The sequence below is a fragment of the Vidua chalybeata genome, chromosome 19 (genome assembly GCF_026979565.1).
Source record: "Vidua chalybeata isolate OUT-0048 chromosome 19, bVidCha1 merged haplotype, whole genome shotgun sequence".
NCBI lineage: Eukaryota > Metazoa > Chordata > Aves > Passeriformes > Viduidae > Vidua > Vidua chalybeata.
Window position 1 is genome coordinate 9,868,795 of NC_071548.1, and position 19,901 is coordinate 9,888,695.

At 41.0% G+C, this 19,901-nt stretch overlaps 1 protein-coding gene across 1 annotated transcript in view; it reads left to right on the top strand.

The window, feature by feature from the left end:
- PITPNC1 (phosphatidylinositol transfer protein cytoplasmic 1) overlaps positions 1 to 16,456 on the top strand; it is a 40,441-nt gene extending 23,985 nt beyond the window's left edge. Inside the window, exons 6-10 of the mRNA XM_053960285.1 lie at positions 920 to 1,015; positions 9,250 to 9,405; positions 10,084 to 10,147; positions 13,419 to 13,537; positions 16,376 to 16,456. Of these exons, the coding sequence (XP_053816260.1) occupies positions 920 to 1,015; positions 9,250 to 9,405; positions 10,084 to 10,147; positions 13,419 to 13,537; positions 16,376 to 16,381 (441 nt within the window). The 3' untranslated portion in view covers positions 16,382 to 16,456. The remainder of the gene's footprint in view (positions 1 to 919; positions 1,016 to 9,249; positions 9,406 to 10,083; positions 10,148 to 13,418; positions 13,538 to 16,375) is intronic.
- The last annotated feature ends 3,445 nt before the right edge of the window (positions 16,457 to 19,901 follow it).

The window sequence follows — 19,901 nt, forward strand, 5'->3', positions numbered from 1 at the left end:
AGAGAGCATTCAGTGTATTTAGTAAAATAAAAAAAAAAAAAAAGAAAGAAAACAAAAATATTTTTGTTTCATGGAAATATCAGCTATAGAACATTGTGCCCCAAAGGAAAAAGCACATTGTGAGCTTATTACTGATCCTGACAGTGGATGCACAACTTCCCTGAATTTCATGGCACTAATTCATGGTAGACTTTTAGCTCAGCACTGTTTCCAAATCTCAGAATTGTGAGGAAAATGTATTGCAGACACAGTGTAAGCCACATGGGTCACTGAGATACCTAAATAATTAAATTATGGACACAAGCACAGAAGGATACCGTGCTGCAGCTGCAAATGACCTGGATTTTCAAAATATCTCCATCGTTGCCTTGCATAGAACAAGAGGCTTGCTGTTCCAAACGAGCTCCTAAAGCATTGAAATGTGTGTGCACGGATGGGTTGGGGAAGCTTGCAGCTTCCACTGAGGCAGTTCAACCAAAATTTTGATTTACAGTGTAACAACACCTCAGACTGACTGTTCCCAGCAAACACCTGCACACTGCTGTAGTCCTTCGAGGGAGAAAACCCCCCGAGACCAGAGAGTTGGGTTTTTTACACAATGACAGGCTCTAGTACAAAGATTGGAGAATACAGTAAAAAATCCAAATTGTTGACCTTACTGTTTGTAAGCAAAGTCTCCCTTCCAAAAAAATCTAAGGAAGAACAGCAGTGGGAGCAGAAAGTGCTGAACACGATGTGAGCAGTAGGGTGGAGAATGTGTTCCTGCAAAAGCTCAAGTATTTTACACAAAGCTGTTCAGGCACAAGCCTAAAATACATTCTGTTGCACAAGTCATTGAAACTGCTTGTAACAGTTATTCCAGGTGGATTTTGTGAGGGTGTTGTTCTGTAACAGCCTTGAATTTCTTTAACTCTTGCAGATTTTTGACAAAGAAGCTAAAGATCTGGAGCGAGAAGTCTGCTTTATTGATATTGCCAGTGATGAGATTCCCGAGCGCTATTACAAGGAATCAGAGGTAAGAGGAACTTGGCTGTGAACTGGTGAGGAAGGGAAGGGAAGAGGCTTTAGAAGAGCCTGGATAGGAATCAAAACCGTTTTATTTTTGTATAAAATCCTCCTGGTCAGTAATATCTCGGGAGCCTTTGGTCAGAGGGGAGGCAGACAGCAGCCTCTGTCTAGATTGCCCAGCACTTTCTTTTGCAGATGATTCTTTGAAATGCTTTCCAACCCTTATCAGAACACACCCTGTACTACACCTTTAATATTCAGCTGAATTAGTCCAAACTAGAAAAGGCCTTTCCTTTGTATGATGAAGCTCAGTGAAGAGTTTGCAGATCTGAGCACTTTTAAACACCCTGCTGTCCTTACTTGCATCCCACCTTGACCAGTGAGCCCTGCAAAGTCTCCAAGCCCAGCAAAGCACAGATGTGCTGCAGTGACAAGGGGCTGATGCACAATTGCTTGAAGGGAACAATGTCACAAGACCAAGAGGGACTGAAGCACACTGCAGACTGCAGCAGATCTGCCAAAAAGCATCAATGGCAGCAGGCAGAGTCACTCTGAAAATTCCCTCGGAAATTGCTCCCATGTATATTTGATGGAGCACATCTCTGAAGAGCGTGCTTCTTCTAGGTCAATGCAATTCACTGTTTGAATCAGCAGCCACCATGCAAATGAAGATGAGGTCTCAATGTTTTAATCTCAGAGTTGATAAATGAAGGTTCACAACAAGCATCTAGAGAGGAATGATCAGATCTATGCTCGCATTTAATTTTGGAGATATGATTTGCCTCTGGAGCCAAGTCTATATTCATAGCTGGCAGTGAGTATGGCAGCTGTTTAACTATCTAAAATGAGACTACATAATCATTTTTAGGATAGAAAGTGAGGACTTGCCAAGGAATATATTTCTATACTATAGGAGACATGATTTTCAGACTAAAAATGTCAAGTACTTGTTATCTTCCATTTATATAGATCCTATTTTGAATGTTATGTACAGGCCATAAACTAAAACTGAGCCTACAGTAGAATGAAAAGTAATTTTATTACTTTCCTTAGATAATGAAACCTATCTGTTTAGTACCAAAAATTATATAACACCTCATGAAACAGCTTATTGGTCCCATCATCTTATCTGAGCTCCATGGCTTCTGGTTCCATTTAGGAATGAGCTACTAATGGAACAGGTCAGCATTTGACTGTACTTTAAAGAAATCCTGTGAGATCTTTCATCTCATTCTCTGCACTTCAGAGATTGTAAACACAAAGGTGACAACCAGTTTTGCAACTTTCCTGTTCATTTTTAATAGCCAACTATTAAGTATAATTTCCCTGTGATTAATCTCCAGATACAGAAAAACAAGCTCATCTTAAAGGAGAAAAGCACTTCAGAATCTTTGTGTTGCTATTTCACAGACAAATCTAAAAACCCGATTCCAAGCAAAATGGAATTTTATATGGGTTTAAACAACAAAAATAGCCCAGCATCTGTTGTTTTTTTCTGTACTGACGGATGATTTTTCTGTTGACTACCAAATTCTGTTTCAGAATTCATACAGAGCAGTAAGAACACCTTTAGTATTTAACTGTGTCTATGCCGTCATAGTGAATAGTGAATTAATGATAATTGAAAATAGTGGATCTTCCAACGTTTACAAACTGTGGGGTTTTTATGCTACCATATGACAATCATGAAGCCAAATTCCCATTTCTGATGAGGCCTCCATAATTTAGAGACTATAAAAAGATTTTTTTATGTTTGTAAATGTAATTTCCATCTGTTTTCAATCACAATAGTAATTCTATGCAAATGATAAAGGGTTTGTATTTCCCAAATAGCAGCTTCAGATAAACCCAGTTTGTGTAAGCTTTTGAAAGGTATTTTAGTTGCACTAATAACAACAATTTGGCTGCTTTTAAATCATGTAATCTGAACTGATATGAAGTTTAAAGATTAAAAGTGAAGTGCAATCCTCAGGATTTAACAATTAGATCCCACAGGATAAATGTCCTGACTCCCATCCAGAAAGACCAATGAGAACAATTTTAACTTCAGGCACGTCAATAATCTCTTCATTTCAGTGGCTCTTTCACAGGCTTAAAATAAAGCAAGTTCTTTACCAGGGTCAGCATGTTTGGCAGCTTCTAGAAATGAGCTTTAGTTTTCTTTACATCCTGAGGAAAGCTCATTCCTCTTCAATTAAAAATATACTTGAGATTCAACAGCAAATGCCATTATTTAGCTGTAATAGTGCATACTAGAGAGTGGCTTAAATAATTTAAAGCCTTGACACACTACTTCCTCTGCTTGCTCTGTGCTGGGACTTATGAGCCTGATGGTAGAAGGACAAAGCCAGTGTGTCCTCCCACCTATGATCTAAAAAGTAGTTTTTCAGTTGTCCTGACATGAATCTTAAAAACAGATTCCATTTTCATTTCCATAATAGTGATTCACACATAAAAAGACAAAATAAATAAACTTTGTATGTATAATATTCCATTTGAGTTGAACAGCTCATTCTCACTGGTGCTGAGAGAGGAAACGTGTTCCACAAAAATGTCCTGGCTGAAGGGAAAATTATTGAATTCAACTTTGTGCATATTTGCTTTTCTCTCCTTCTAAATATTAACTAAAATTGAAAAGTGAAGAATCCAGTTAGCTGGAGGCTTAAGGAGAGCTGTTGCTTCATTGCAGGACACTTCAAGGGAGCCTCTCCCAGTAACCCTGAGGGATCTCTTGAACAGAATCATCCAAGTGATTGGGATGCCCTTAAGGATGCAGGGCTTACCTGGCAGTGTGCACAGGAGGACTGAAATCACCAGGTCCATAGTGAATCAGAAGGCAGATTTGTGAGCTATTACAAACACTTACAGAGCCCAGCTCTATCGTGGGGCTGAGCTGATTTCTGCCTTTGTGGAAGGCTGGAGGAGGTGAAAGAGCAGCAATTCAGGTATCCTAAAGCAGGTGACCACCCTTCAACTTCGTGGCCATCTACAAACTCCACTGTGAAGTAGCCACATCTTAAATACAGGGCTTTTTTACAAGCGTGGGTCTAATCCTTCAAGTTTTAAGTTTAAATGTGAGGTTCCAAATGGAGAAAGGTTGAGTCTAGATCCCAGCTAACAAGGTTGCCTGTTTGTCTGTAAGGAGCCATGTGTTTCCAAATCTGGATGTACATATTGCATCGAGTGCAGGATTTTGTATTTCTGTGCAGAGAATGTACCAGCCAGGTAAGAGTAGTTGTACATTTTGTGAAGTCATTTCCTTGTGACTTTAGCATCAATGAATATGTATCACCAGCTATATAGACAGATATATTTGTCTGAAATATAGAAAAGAACAAAGCTGAGCTATGCTGAGAAGTGAGGGCCTCCAGTGAATCATTCATGAAATGAAACCTTTCCCGTAGCTGTGAGCTACTGAGCAAAATGTTCAGTGCAAACATATTCAAGTTCTCAGAATTAACAATGTTTCATTTCCTGTTTATAACAAAGCAACGGAGAGCTGAATAATGGAAGAAACTTTCCAGGCTGCTTCTAAACAGATTCCATGCAGCTGCTGCAGTTTTCTTCTTCCATTGCTGGCTTTTCTCCTTCAGCACAGCTGCTCTGTGATAGGTCCACCTTAGGCCTGCCCAAGTGCTTTCAGAGTAACAAAACCTCTGTCACATCACTAAATGATGGTAGCTGAAATAACCCAGCTGCCTCAGCCTCCTGGTAAGTGTGGGCACCGTGTCAGCACAGGAGTTCAGTGAAGTACATGGAAAATCATGAACATTTCCTTTGCCTTACTCACTTAGTCTGTGAGTTCACATAAAGGCTGGCTGGATTATAATATTTTAACATCTCAGAACTGTCCCAATATTTACAGTTCTTAAGTATTTAGCTGGATCTTCCAGAAAACACCATTTAATGGAAATTTTTTAAAAGTCCTTAAAAAATGACTCCACATAAATGTCTATGGTAGCATCTCTACATCAATATATCTTTCCTGAGCCCTGGCTATAAAAGTTGAAATCTAAAACCTAGCAACTACAGCTGATGCTGAAATGCCAGATGACAGGTATTAAACCCATAATTGGTTCTGAAATTCAAGATGAAACAAAATGGTCTTCAGCATAAAGAGGGAAAAAATGATTGCACTTCAAAAGCACCATGATATTGCCATAGGAGTCTGAAAAAATTAATCCAGGCATGAAAGAGAAGGAAGGATCTGTTTCAGGGACATCTGGGTACTTCCAGGGAGAGAACAGGATGCGTGGCACAAGCAGGGTGCACTTTCACCTCTGGCTGCAGGCTCAGCCTGGGGACCTTTGCCCGTGCTGGAAGGGCCACACAAGCAGCCAGGGGAGACAGAAGGGTGACAAGGCTGCCCAGGCGTCCCACGCAGGCTGCCAGCACACACCAGGACCTGCTGCCAGCTCCAGGGTGGAGTGGCAGCTCCCAGTCAGGCCTGGTACCATGGCAGAGCTGAGGGCAAGTGTGCCAGGCACATTTGGAGGTTTTCTGTAAACAACAAATGCATTTCATTATTTAACTCTGAGTACAAAGTAACAGGTCAGAATTAACTGTGAAAAGGCATTGCAACAACCCAGGGCTGTGTTTGCTTCCTGGAAAGGGCGTTACCACTCCATGTCTGATGCCCGTGAGGTCCGTGAGGAAAGTTAAGTAAATAAAAGCTAAATGATAAATAATAGACTCCATCAATAAACACATTGACTCGTGGTCTAAGTAATAAAACCTGGGAGAGTGCTGTGTTTGAATCCATATCCCACACACAGAGGCTTTTATTTCATTGTAATTTTACATTTCATTCTCAACTAAGCCCAGCTCATGGGTTATGATGTTTCTGCTCTGTTGGCAGAAGTGCTATTTTTAAATCACTCTGCACCTGGCAATAATGTATTGCAAATACAGAGTAGGTTTTGCTCCTCTAGCAAAAGGATTTGCCAGATGGGCTTTCCTAATAAATTGTGTCTGATAAAAGGACAAGAAGGTTATTTAAACAAAAAGATTTTAGCTATGCCATTACATTTAAAACAGATTGAGGATTTTGCCAGTAGATAAATCAAGGGGAAAATAGTGAATAGACACAGTATTCTTTGGATGATGTCTTCTCTAGGAAGAAAGGCATGGGTGTCTAAAAGCAAAAATAAGGAACACTCAAAATTCATTATCTAAATAATAACATAAAAGTGGGGTCAGAGCAAAGTTCAGCTTGCACAGCTTCTAGTTACAGGAAGAAAAGCTTCAAGTACGTGTGCCACGAGTGATGCCGAGAAGCAGTGCTGGGTACCAATATAACTTCTGTTTGCTTTTAATGGAAAATGATCAGCCCTGCTTCATTTTTTTTGGTATAGAAGGACCTTATGTGCCTAATTGCAGAAACAATTCCAGGTTGTGAGTCTTAATTTAGCAACTTGAACCCACGAGTAAGGCACATAAAATTATTCTTGTCCAAGTTCTCATTAATTTCTGTAGGCTTTGGATCAGGCATTGAAGAGCAAAAGATGAGCAGTCCTGGTTCCACCAAAGTCCCTCTGGCATGGCCTGCTGTCCATGGCTGTGGTCAATAGCAGAGGCCTAGGAAAGCTCTAAAAATATAGAGATGAATGTAGAGATTCTTCCCCAAAAGGCTTCCTTGTATGATCCATAGCACAAGCAATTGCTGAGACAGAATTTGTGTGTTTCTAAAACAGTCAAGATGTTGTTAAACATGTAAATTTTTAGCAGCTGGGTTAAAGGCCAGGGATATTAGTTTTCCTTACAAGAGCTCACATCTGTCAAACGTTTGTGCCCTTTGAGCTGATGGCCCAGACATGGAATTCTCAAGTTCACTTTGCCCAATGTCACAGTGTGCCTTGCATCCCCCTGCTTGGCTCTTGTGCAGCCTTTGAGTCTCAGCTCCCTGAGCAAGCACTCAGGAAAGTCTTTAACACCTTGATCTTTCATATAGCAGGCTGGAAATTTGTTCCTCTGAGGTCTGGCTTCCATTCTTCAGTCTGCAGTTTTATAGTATCAATATGTTAATGTTTCCAGCGAGGCAGGAATTTCCCAAGAGCTGTTTGATGTGAGTTGCCGAACTGGCTCTTCCCATGGAGCTCTCCAGCCAATTTGTGACTAATCCTCATGTCCTTCAAGAAAAAGGGACAGGATTAAGGGATGCAGAGGTGCCATCTCAGGGTGCTGTTAAGGGAATTTGCACCTGGGAGTGATGTCATGGATCAGTTGCATTGCAGTTGGTGGGTGATTTGTGGGCCACCAAGTTCAGAGTGATTCCCACTGTGTGTCCCCTTGTCTGCTGGGTTGAACTCACCAAACCAAACCAGACCCAACCCATAAAAGTCAGGAACGAGCAGTGATGCAGGGCAGTTATTCATTATTTCATTTTTAGTTAGAATTTCTTGATATTTGATACTGACTCAAACTGATTACATTAAATCCCTTTGGACTGCACTGAAGTTATTCCATTATAGTTCTGGTTATCTCTGAAGGATTGTAAAGTACAACACTCAGAATTATTAAAGTGTGTATCTGAAATGCTGAATCAAGGTAATGGCTCCATCACACCAGCACTCTGTGTGTGTGTGTGTGTAAGAAATAGCAGACCTTGACTTATAGGAAACTATTTTCCTTTTCAGAGATTCTTATTTCACAGTGGAATATTTTGCAGGCATATTTGAAATAATATTTTCTGTAATGATTTCTTTTTTTAAGGAACCTCCAACTAGAATGTTACGTCTTTCTGAATATTATGTTTTCTTCCCTTTTTTCTTTTTATTGGTGTTATTATTATGTTGATTGCTTCAGGCAATGATCAATTATTAAACAGCTCTTTCAAACAGAAAATGTGTAGATCCATCTGTGGTTGAGCTTTGTTGGGTGAGAAGATTGGCAGCAGCCTGTGACCATGAGCTGTGCTGTACAGGGGGTGTTGCTCTGATAAATGATGATGCTGAACTGTTTTCATGGTGATTTAACATTGAAACCTTATTGTACTGTGAGCTCAAAGTCTCCCTTTTGCAAAGCCTGTGTCAGCAATAAAAGCAGTGACTTTCACAGGGAGGAAAGACTATCACCTCATTAGAGCTTTGTAGAGAAGCTTTAATGGCAGAGCTTCAGTTTAGGATAAAACCAAAGTCAAGAGATAACTAAACAGTAGGAAATATGAATGCTGGGTGATACATAAACATACACTGAATGATGTAAAATGAAGATCAGAGTAGTTATCAGGTTTTTTGTGGTTTTTCTCCTGATTGTCATCCATTTAATGCATAATTTGAGCACTATTTAAGTACATGTTTAACTATTTTTATAACAAAGGATCTTCCCAGACCTCAGCACTGGGGAAAGAACACAGCTGAGCACTGCTAGTTACTCTTCAGGACAGATTTTAGAAGCTCCACTATGAATTTTCTGAAATGACATAATTTTCAAGTTCTGACAATCAGTGCTTAACCATAAATTATTTCTATTTACAAGATATAATTAGCAGGATTGGACATAAAGGGAAATAGACTCATACCAATATGGAAAATAGCACTTTCATAGATAAAACTGTATCTTGTACAGATGAATGTAAACTTTAAAAAGATGAACTAATGCCTTTAATGGTTTTATGAAATTATGTTGTCATTTCAATGTTGTAGCTTCTTTGATTTCCCAGTTCCTGAAAGAGAAACAGAGTTGTGATTACTCAGTGTTTGCTCATAACTTAGTTGGAATCAGAGATGGATAAACTGCAGGAGTTTCCTACTTAGCTTAGGATGAACAAGGACACTTCAAACTGAAGATGGCATTGTCAAGGTCAGTGTTGAAGTGTCAAAGCTCCAACTGGACATCATTTCAGGAGACAGGCACAGGTGGAAGGTACAAGCAGGTCACACCAAGGGGCAGTGGAAAAGCAGGCTCTGAAGAAGCCACTTTTTTTTTTTTTTTTTTTTCCCAAGGCCATAAATAACCCTTGGAGTGCACTGCACTGTAATGACTTGCAATAACACTTTTTCTTACAGCAGAAAATGTCCTGGATGATATGACTGTCAATGCATCTCCAAGAATATGCTGCCATTGATTCACTGCCAGGCTTGGATTTTAGGATATCCTAAGGCATTTAAAAAGTCAATTTCCTATTACTTTTTCATAATGTTTATTAGCACATTTTGTGTCTTATCAAAACTTTTACTTTAGCAAACTGACAAACACGACTTCCCCTCCTGCATTTCCCTGTATGTTTGCTTTGTTTTGCAGGATCCCAAATACTTCAAGTCCCAGAAAACTGGGAGAGGCCAATTGAAAGAAGGCTGGAGAGAGACCCATCAGCCAATTATGTGTTCCTATAAACTTGTGACTGTGAAATTTGAAGTCTGGGGACTTCAAACCAGAGTAGAGCAATTTGTACACAAGGTCAGTGAAACAGGAGCTGTTTCTTATCCTTCACATAAGCAGAACTCAAGCACTCACAGGAATGTGGCTGCGGAGAAGCCTGGGAGCTCGGCCCAGTCTGCTCAGACCTCTCACAAGGTCTGAAAGAGCTGGAGCAGAGCCCAGGATACTCTGGGTACAAACATGACAAAGCCCAGAGCTGCTCAGCCCTAAGGTTGAGAAAAACTACCAATAACATTTTCAGTGTTGTGACCAATACATGAGCTGAAGTATTTCTGAGTACAGGGGTCCCATACACACAGCAGTGAGGTGAAGAATTCCTTAGAAACAGACAGTGGAAAAGTTTTCCAATCAGTCTACTAAAAATTCAATTAATGAATAGGATAACTACGAGGTGATAAAATTCTTCATAGTATTGACCTTCCATATGTTTGAAAAACTGAGAAGGGAAAATAAGCGATCCAGAATGTCTAACTGGCCAAAGATTAGTGGAATCTCTACACATTCCCATGCTAGTCAAAGCCATGATTCAGTGTTTGCAACAGATCCAGTTCCAGTGGGAAGCTGGACTAGGAGCCCTTCAGAGCCAGAATGACTTTTTAGACACTGTCAGAAGGTTTCTCACTTTCAATCCTGTTGAAAGACACAGATGAGACGTTCTGTTGCTGCTGAAGCCTTTAACCCTTTCCTTGTTTGCAGGTGGTCAGAGACATCCTCCTGATCGGTCACCGGCAGGCGTTTGCCTGGGTGGATGAGTGGTATGGTGAGTGTCCTCCAGAGCCAGCCCCTTTCAGGGGGCTGAGACAAGCCTGGGACAATTAACAGCAGGTTTCCATTTGCTTTCATGGATCATCAGATCCTAGTGTGAATTGTTCATGGAGAAGGTGGAACCATGTTAAAGATCATCTCCTTCCACCCCCTTCCATGGGCAGGGACACCTTCCACTAGACCAAGCTGCTCCAAGCACCATCCAGCCTGGCCTTGGACACTTCCAGGGATGCTGGATTTAGGCAGCAGGCAGCATCCAGGGATGCCTTTCCATCCCAGCATGTCAGTGGACCTGCACCAGTGCCCTCACCTGCACTGCAGGCAGGAGTTGTCTGTATGGAGAACCTCATGATGGTCTGAATAAAGCTTCTTCTTAGGGCTGCCTTAACTTGCAGCCATTTCCATACTGCAAACTCCTAAGGCCTCTGACCCAACACATTTCCAGCTTTTTAGGAAAGTTTTAAACTATTGATATGGATTGCAACAAAGAAAAGATGGAGCTTTTCTGAAAAAAATATGTACATAATCATAAATCCTACAGGGTCTGATTCAGCAGCAGCTGCATGCAAAAAGTGTTGGGAATCCATGAGCCAGCTGTGGGAATTTGGGCACTTCCAGTAGGACAAAGCAGTCTGAATATCAAAGCAGTGATCACATTGTCTAAAGTGAGCTCACTTTGTACCTTTTACATGCATTTTCTGTAAGACATATCCATCATCACAGCTACTCTTCAAACACATTCTGAGATAGGCCATGGAAATACCATAGGAATTTGGCAATCTATTTAGAATGTTTATTTAGGCACTTAAATTTGGCAATCTATTTAGAATGTTTATTTAGGCCCCCCTCAAGCCTCAGGAAACACCAATTTGGGCATTTCATGGGTGAGGGACACCTCTCTCATCAGAGCTCAGAACCATTGCACATTGCTCAGGAACACTCACTGCTGGAAACACATCTCAGAGGTGTCACAGCCCTCCACTGGAATTTAGCCATGAATTCAGTGGCCTCATTGTTTGGAAATAGAAAAAAAATTGCTTTTGAAATCACAGTGTTCTTATAAATTTAATACTGCATGAAAATCTTGTGCTGTAATGGTCATAAAAATACTGAAACTGCTAAAAATATCTTTTTCTATTGGGATAGCTGTAAACTAGTAAGAGAATTTTACATCCAGTGAGAGAGTTCTTCGGAGATAATTTTTTTAATTTTAGATTTGTTTCTTTTTTTACCTGAAATAGAGCAATCCATTCTTTTTTCTGTACCAAGTCAGGGAAACTGGTAACTTTAAATAAAATAGCCTGACTTCATGTAAAAATTGAGCCCATACACTTGCTCCCAGTCTACCCAAAATATCTGTACAGTGAGAGATGGAGAATGTTACTGAGGAGCAAAGTGTCAGCTTCACTTTAGCAGAGTTACTGATAATGATGACGAATAGCCATGAAGTTAAACATACCAAATAGCATTAGCTCAAAACCATTTCATTATAGATTTTCCCCTCCTAAGTCTAAAATCTCCCTGCCAAAAATACTCTTTCCATAAATGAAATATTGTGATACACAATTATCCTGTGGATTTTTCCTTGTCAGAGTGAGCCTTTTTACAAACTAATATAGTGTATTTTTAAGAGCTTAATTATCAGCCTAAGTACAAAACCTAAGAAGTCTGGGCTTAATAATATATATATAATAATCTAGCATCAAAAATATAATTTTTAAGTGTCTATTAACACCTTTCAAAATGAAAGTTTGAGAAAGAACTGGAGATTATGGTAGTCAGCTAAACTGAATCAAATAATCACTGTAATAAACAATGTGTTTTGTTAATGACTGGTTGCTGTTACTGACCCTGTAAGTATGAATATGTTTTGTCATTTAATTTACTAAACTCTATTTAGCTTTATTATTAAGAAATTCTATTTTCTCAGTGTTACTTACTAATAAAGAGCATGTTCTCTGCTTGGCAAAGTGCATCCCAGCATGTTACTGACACAGCTTCTGAGCTTGTTTCTCATTCCAGACAACAGTAAAAGACTGAAAGAGTATGAGTTAGGGGTATTCCATGTTTCCTTTTCAAATTCCTTGATCAAAATTTTAGACTGCATTTGTTTTTACTGATGAATTATGACATCATGCTGCCACTACAACAGCTGAAGTTGTATCTAGCCTTAAAAGCTGCCTTATAAAATGCAGCAGGAGCCTCATGCATAGAACAAGGAGTGGTGTGATACAAGAATTCCCAAATCCCAGTGGCACATCATAAACTTGAGGAATATGGGAGCCTCAAGAGCAGATCACAGTGCATGACCAAAGGGGCACCCATTTGCAGGCAGACTGTGCTAATAAAATGCTCTTTAAGTGTTTTGAGTCGAAAGTTGATGGCTGTTTTTACGAGGCTCTGAAGTTACCAAAGCATCGTAAAGAACAGACCAAACTCTGACACTGCTCCTGTTCTGACTCCTCACTCCCCAGTGCATTCATGGAAAGCATGGGAATACTCAGAAGAGTCACAGGTCAATTATTGGATTCTTTATGTTTTCGCTGGAGTTGTGGTTGATGACAAATCCTGTTGAAGGTGTTAACCATTGCCTGGTGTTCCACAGCACCTGACAGGCTGTGCTGGGTGACACCCCCAGCCAGGCTGGCCAGTGCTCAGTGATCCTGCTGCTGGGATCAGCCTCATTTGTGGGATATTTCTAATTTTCATCATTCATTCAATTGCTTGAGGCTACACAACCATTAACATACTCACTATTCATTCACTTACCAGTTTAAGTGTTAGTTTCTGGAATCTAAACTGGTGTGGGCTCTAACACTAACAGTTTTCCTGGTTATGAGATGTACAATGCAAAGTTAACAAAAACTTTTTGCAAGTGCTGGAAAGGTAAGTACATATTTATAATATTTCTGTATCTATCCTTTATTCCAAAGGATCTTCTAAAATCTCTTTAGAAGATCTTGGCCTTTGCCAAGGCCTGCACTTCAGTACTTCCTGCCTACCTTACATTACACAGATTCTCCTAAACAATTTCCACTCCTTCCTGTTCTCTGACTCCCTTTGACTTAACCTCGCACCTTCCTTGGCTGACACAACTACCTTTATGAGGCAATTTTCATAAAGCTAGTTGTTCCTTGCTTTTTAAAAGATCCTTTGTTGGCTTCTGCTGAAAGACTTTGTGTTTCTAGAACCTTCTCCTTAGGAAAAAAAAAATTAAGTTTGCACTGGATCAATGGAAAATGCCAACAATTTTGAACTTTTTACAGATATGACTATGGATGATGTTCGAGAATACGAGAAAAATATGCATGAAAAAACCAACATTAAAGTTTGCAACCAACATTCATCTACTGTGGATGAAATAGAGAGCCATGCCAAAGCAAGAGTATGTCAATTTTTAAAACATATTGCCCATCCTCAGCCAATACATCTGCACAGAGCAGAAAAGAGCAACCAATTGCTGATCAGTCAGTGGAATGTGGGGAGGCTTTGCTTCAATAAGAGAATCTTTCTCCATGAAGTGCAATCCTGCCTTTGGTTTGCACTATAACTCTGCCAGTTATGTAAGGGAGGGTGGGGTTGGGATCATATACAGCTCTCTGGCTTCCAGGAAAACACAATGCTCAAATTTCAGTTGGATGCATAAAGAGGAAACTAAAGAGGATTTTTACTTTCTATTCTTTGAATAGTTAAAAAATGCAGGAGTTCACAGTGGTCTAGTCAAAAAGCCAAGAACAGGGGGAGTGGAAAACTTCTATGGGACTCACAAAATTCTTTGGTCACCAGGAAAAAAAAATCTAATGAATTATTCACTCTTTTCAAGGTAACTTTAATGTCACCATCATTGATTAGCTACCAACAAGGTGGGAAGTATTTTCAGAAGTATGTAACAGTGGTTTGTGGAAAAGGGCAGGTTTCTATGTAAGTTCTCTGGTTCAAAGTCTGGAGATTTCATAAAGTACTTAATTACCTAATTTGGGCCCCACAAGTAGAGACCTAAAATTAGAGATTAATACTCTTTGCAAATAGAGAAGATGCAGCGGCCTTTGCTCCTGAAATGTCATTATTCCTTTATTTCTGCTAATGGTGCTGTGGAACTCAGTGCTGGGTTTAGTCATGAAATCAGTGTGGGGCAAGGCTTGAAGGGCCCCAAGCCTTTCCTTGGCTCTTGCTCAGTGTCAGCTGGCCCAGCCTGAGGAGACGTTGTCTGCATAGTCCCTGGGAAGGTAATTCTTGTGCTCCTGACACAGCAGCTTCACTGACATCAAGGTTACTCCTTAGCAGAGAATTAGTTCAGATTTTGGCTCTACACTTCAGGATTTGGTTCTGAATGAAGTCTGCCACCTGTAGTTTCCTTGTGGAAAAATTGTCGTTGAGGTCAGAACAGAAGTTGTTATTAATGAAAAAAAAAGTGAACCTGAGTCTTCCTAGCTCAGTGTAAGGACTGTTTTACTTGAGTGTATATCAGCAGAAGGAAATTAAAACAAATATAAGCTAAAATGTAAAAGTCAATTGAAGTGTTTAATGTCTGAATTGAAAATGAAGAGTCTTGGATGCTCCACTCAGCAAGACTTCACTTCAAAGCACAGTGCAGTGAGAAACCTTCCTGTCCCCTTCATTTGTCCAAGACAGCTTTTGTTTCACGTCGTACAGAATTCCTCAATCAAAATCGCTGTGATTTCAGTGGGATTTGGGACACTTTGAGTGCAAAAATGCTCGCCCACTGTTACAGGGTGTGAAACGAAATGTAAACCAGCAAAGCAGGTTCAAACCTCTCTCCAACATGAGTAGGTACAGTTCCCCTGGGACCATCTGTTTATTGCCAGCACTTCTGTCAGATCTGCAACAGGCGCCGTTCTCACTCCTAATGAGTGCCAGTGTGGGCTGGAGAGGTCCCTGGAATGTGCTGCAGGGGGGAGCCAAGGCAGCCGGCACCATGCACGCTTTTGTTTATTTAACGTGATGTTGGAACGCAACAGAAAGCTGCTTCGACGGCCAAGGTTGCACATGTCTGCAGCTGGGTGGGGGGGAAAGCATCAGTGCCCTGGAAGGACAGGATTTTGTCACAAATTTGGTAATCCCCGCTGCCGGTCCTGTGCTTCAGACACTCGAATATGTGAGACTTCTTAATTGATTAAAAGACTACTGGGTTTATTTCTACATTTTTGAGCTTTCGTGGCTCAAAGAATCTATAAATGAAATACTTCAAATTTATGAATTTAACTTGACATTCAGCAAAAATCTTAACATTGCCTTCAGTTGTCTCGGTGGGCGTCTTGCAGGCACTGCAGACATGGAGCAGCAGGTTCCATCAGAGCCTTGCTGATTTTCTGCTCAACTTCCCAGTTTGTAGCAGATGTCGCTCCCCTGGGGTTTAGCGGAGGTTTTGCACGGCTCGGCTCCGGCAGAGCCCGTCCAGCTGGGATCGCGCTGCCCTCTTGTGGGGCTCGGCAGCACCGGGACAGCTGCGGCGCCTCAGGACACGTCCTGGCCGCCCGACTTCCCATTCCCAAACGGCTTTAATCCCTAATCTCACTTGCCTACGTTTTGCAGGGAATTGAGCTGTGCGTTTGTCACTTGCCCACCGGGGTTTAAGTGCAGTTTCCGGATGGAAAGTTGGAGGCACGGCTTTGAATGGTGTGGCTTTGTCAAGGGAGAGCGAATTCTTTAGGCTTTAGTAGCGGAACAGCAAAACAGGCTCGGTCCTTGCATGAAGCTGCAGCGCAAGTCAATGGAAGGAGAGAGAATTTTTCAGCCCTTGATAATTCCAGCAGATGAACAAACCATGACAACCCTTTGCCCACTTGGGCTTATAATCTAAATGAAAAATTTAAAACCCCTTTCAGCTGTATTTTGTTTGAAGTTCTGAAAAATGCTACCTGCTGACTGTATCCAAATGTACTCTTTAGTTGCCTGTGGAATAGCTGGATTTTCCCAGCAATTCCAGAGGTAGCAATCTTTATTCAGCACAGACCCAGGTAGAGGCACCATTAGTAGGTGATTAATGTACTGAAAACTTTGTTTCCTTTACATTTTGCTCATTGTGCTCCAGTCAGCGCCTTACAATGGGGAGGCATTCATGCGGAGAAACACTTAATGAGATGCATGATAAGCAATCATTCCCTGCTTTAGGATGTGGATGGAAGTAGTTTAACTGAGTTAATGAAATGATTATTTGAAATTATTCTAACATGCCTTTGTCTTTCATTCCTTCTCGTTGAAGACATGACAATGGATGAAGTCCGAGAGTTTGAACGAGCCACTCAGGAAGCTACCAACAAGAAGATTGGGATTTTCCCACCGGCAATATCTATCTCTAACACTTCCATGCCTTCCTCCACCCGCAGTGCTCCATCTAGTGCTCCGTCAACTCCTCTCTCCACAGATGCTCCTGATTTCCTAACAGTTCCCAAAGATCGGCCTCGGAAAAAGTCTGCTCCAGAAACTCTCACTCTTCCAGATCCATCAAAAAAAAACTTCTAAATTAACCCTGCATGTTTCCTCCTGATAAGCCATGTCTGCCACAGCAAGAGTGACATAACTCAATTGCTACAAAGGTCGTGGTGGTTTGTTGGTTGGCTTTTTTGTTTGTTTCAGATAATCTTTCTGGTGTGGAAAGATGACTCCTTTCCTCAGACTTGATCCTTAAAACCTTCTGACAAGTGCATGCAAGAGAAAGAAGTTTATATATTCCTAAAGTACTGTTTCAAGCCATATGGTGCATCTTACTGACACCAATGGAACAGTCTGAGGGGATGCTATAAACGAAAACCAATCTTTTTGTAGCAGTATTCTGCCTGCAAACACTCATCTAGGTCACAGCATTTATAATTAGGAGTAGGTATTAAGTAAATCTGCCAAGGACTTCTGAGGCAAATTAGTGCCAACTAGAATGCAGGGTTAACAGAAAAAAAACTCCCCAATTTTCTTCTTTTATAACCAATTTTAAAATCTTTCCCACTCTCAGGCTTCTCCTGTGTGTTCATAAATCTTTAACCTGTAATTCATTGTACTTGAACACCAACAGACCCACATTTTGTTTAATATGACTCAGGATTTGGGGCCTAAAATACAAAACAAATCTTTTCAAAGCTAAAATATCACTGTATCAAAGCCCCAGTTGTAATTAATTATACTGACTTTGAGGCCACTGAACTATTTCTACCTTGCACAGAATTTGTAACAGGAACCACCTATTTCTTGTAGATAATGTATTTTACTAGCTCTCTCCTGTCCTTTTGTGAGCTCAGAGTGTAGGTGTTCATCAGTGGTGTTCTGTGACATTGGAAAAAGCAGCTGAATTGTGCCAGTTGAGAAACAAAAGCAATGAATTCTGTCTTTTCCTCGCTGGAAGAAGAGCGGTAGTCAGGCTGGGAGACCTTGAATGCAAAGGGAAGAAAACAGGATACTCCTTTTTCTTTCCTGCCTCACATCTCTGCTAAACAGAACAATCTGGCAGAGCTGGGTCCAGGCACTACCTCGTTTGGGGAAGGGGGACAAAATCAGTCACTTCAAAAGCAAACCAATCGTGAATGATGTTGAGGAACCAAAAGTGGTCTTCCTGGTCTGTATGTGAAATCACTCTTCAATCTCAGGAATTCAATTGTTGACAAGGATGTTTCCCAGAGGGAAGTGTAGCTGGTGGATAAAGGAGAAAAATAAATGGCAGAAGTGGTCTCTTCCTTTCTCTTCAAAGCATGAACTGGGTGAGACCCTTTCCTCGCTGCCCTCTGTGGGGCACTTTGCTCTCACCCAGCAGCTGCTGTTCGATGGCTGCTGCAGTTCCTTCTCTTGGTGACATCAGTGAGCCACTGTTCAATTCCCAGGGAATGACAGCTCCTACCTGAATCATGATCCCAGGGGGTGATACTTTGTGCCACCACTGACAGTTCATGGATGGAGAAAAAAAAAAGAGACTCCTCCAGAGCTGAGCTGTCCCTGAATATTGAACACTCAGTTTGGGGGTGCCCAATCCTGGGGCACAGTGGCTGAAATGCACTGAGCTCCTCGCTGCCTGCAGCTGCAGCACAAGTTTTGTGGCATGAGCGGCATTTAGGGGGAGGTTTTATGAGCAGAAGTAATTCCACTGCCAACCTGCACTGAAACAAGTGTTCATTTGTCTGATTGTGAAAATCCTGCAGCCAGCAAAATCCAGGAGCTCTCTGCAGGTTTGCCGTGGTCTGACTTCCTGCATTCTCCCATGTCCTGTCCATGCTAGCCTTTGCTTTTCTTTCCAGAGCTGGCAATTCTGACTCATTGGTGACCTGATGGGTGATGCTGTTTTGTTTAAAAAGAAGCTGCTGTAATACTGGAAACCAAACTTTTCTACATTGGTTTATGATTTCAGCTTAACAAGGGTGCACGTTATGGAATCATAGGATCATGTGTAATATTTTTATTGTTATTATTGATTTAGTATCAAGATTGGAACATTGGCAGCAAAGGGAAACCTTTAAAAACATAAAACATTGTTTGGTTCTTTTCTCATTGCCTGACTTTGGCCCATACAGAAATAGCTCAGGTCTGCTCCACCTGAAAGTCTGTTTCAATGGTTTTTAATTTGTCCAAGACAAATTTGCTCAGCTCTATTCATTGTCCTGGTGCTCACACGTGACTGTTTCTATTCACATTTTGGAATCTGGGTTTGACACAGATTATTGGACCACAGCAGTTCCATCTTTACTCGTGTTTAACTGATTGATTTCCAATACATTGATCATGATATTAAGTAGGTTTGGGGACAAGTCATTTGTGAAAATCATTGAAGAGGACAGATTTGAATATCTGCCTGGCAGAGATGTAAGAGAGAGAGACAGATCCTGCAGTGTCAGAGTGACAGGACACTCCCTGCTGTGCCCAGCTTTAGTGTCCCCACACTGGACCCACCACTGGCAGGGTCAGGAACAGCCACTCTGCTGCTGCCCAATCAAGGCCAATTAAAAGATCTGTAATGTGTCCCTTGATCTGTGCTTTGGATAAGAATACCCCAGGTTTTCACTGATTGTGGAAGTGCCCAGTGCTGAGTTCTGCCTTGCTTTCCCCAGCAGTCATCACCCATCTGGCCAATGATGTGATCTTTAAATGCCTTTTTCTGTTTGGTTTGCTTCTATTTAGGATAAGATAGCTTTTTCTAGAATATTCCCAGCAGGCATGCAGGAAATGAAATTAAATGAGAAGGAAGGTCTGAGTATTTCAGTGTAACACCTTGAGGAGAAGGGGTTGTTTTCAGAGCTGATTTTTCCCTTTCTGTTGTGTTTTCAGACACGTTTATTAGGATTAAAATAGAGAGTTTTGCAGGTGTTCCTCACTTTGTTTGCAAAAATAAACGCTGTGATTATTTACTGGGTACAGCCTCAGAGCATGGTGAACACAGCCTGTGTTCCTCCCCTCTGCCACACTGACAAGAATCTCGTGATGCAGCTCTGCTAGGACTTGGCAAGGAATTTTTTATCAAGGAGAATACAGTTCAGAGCAAAAACTGTGATGAGTTTGTTCAGGTTTCTATGAAAACCTCCAGGCTTTGCTTGTACTTTTGCGTATTTTGGATGGAACAATCATTACAAAACAACTGGCAATTCAGTGCAGCTTCAGAAGGGTCAATCTCCTAAAAAATCAAAAAGGGAGGGACCCACAAAAGTTGTTCCTGAAACATGAACTTAATGGGATTTCTTATGAATGTAATGGTTAATTTTGTAAAGGACTGGATAAATATTATGGAAAGAAACTATTTGACCTTGTTCTTTGTTTTT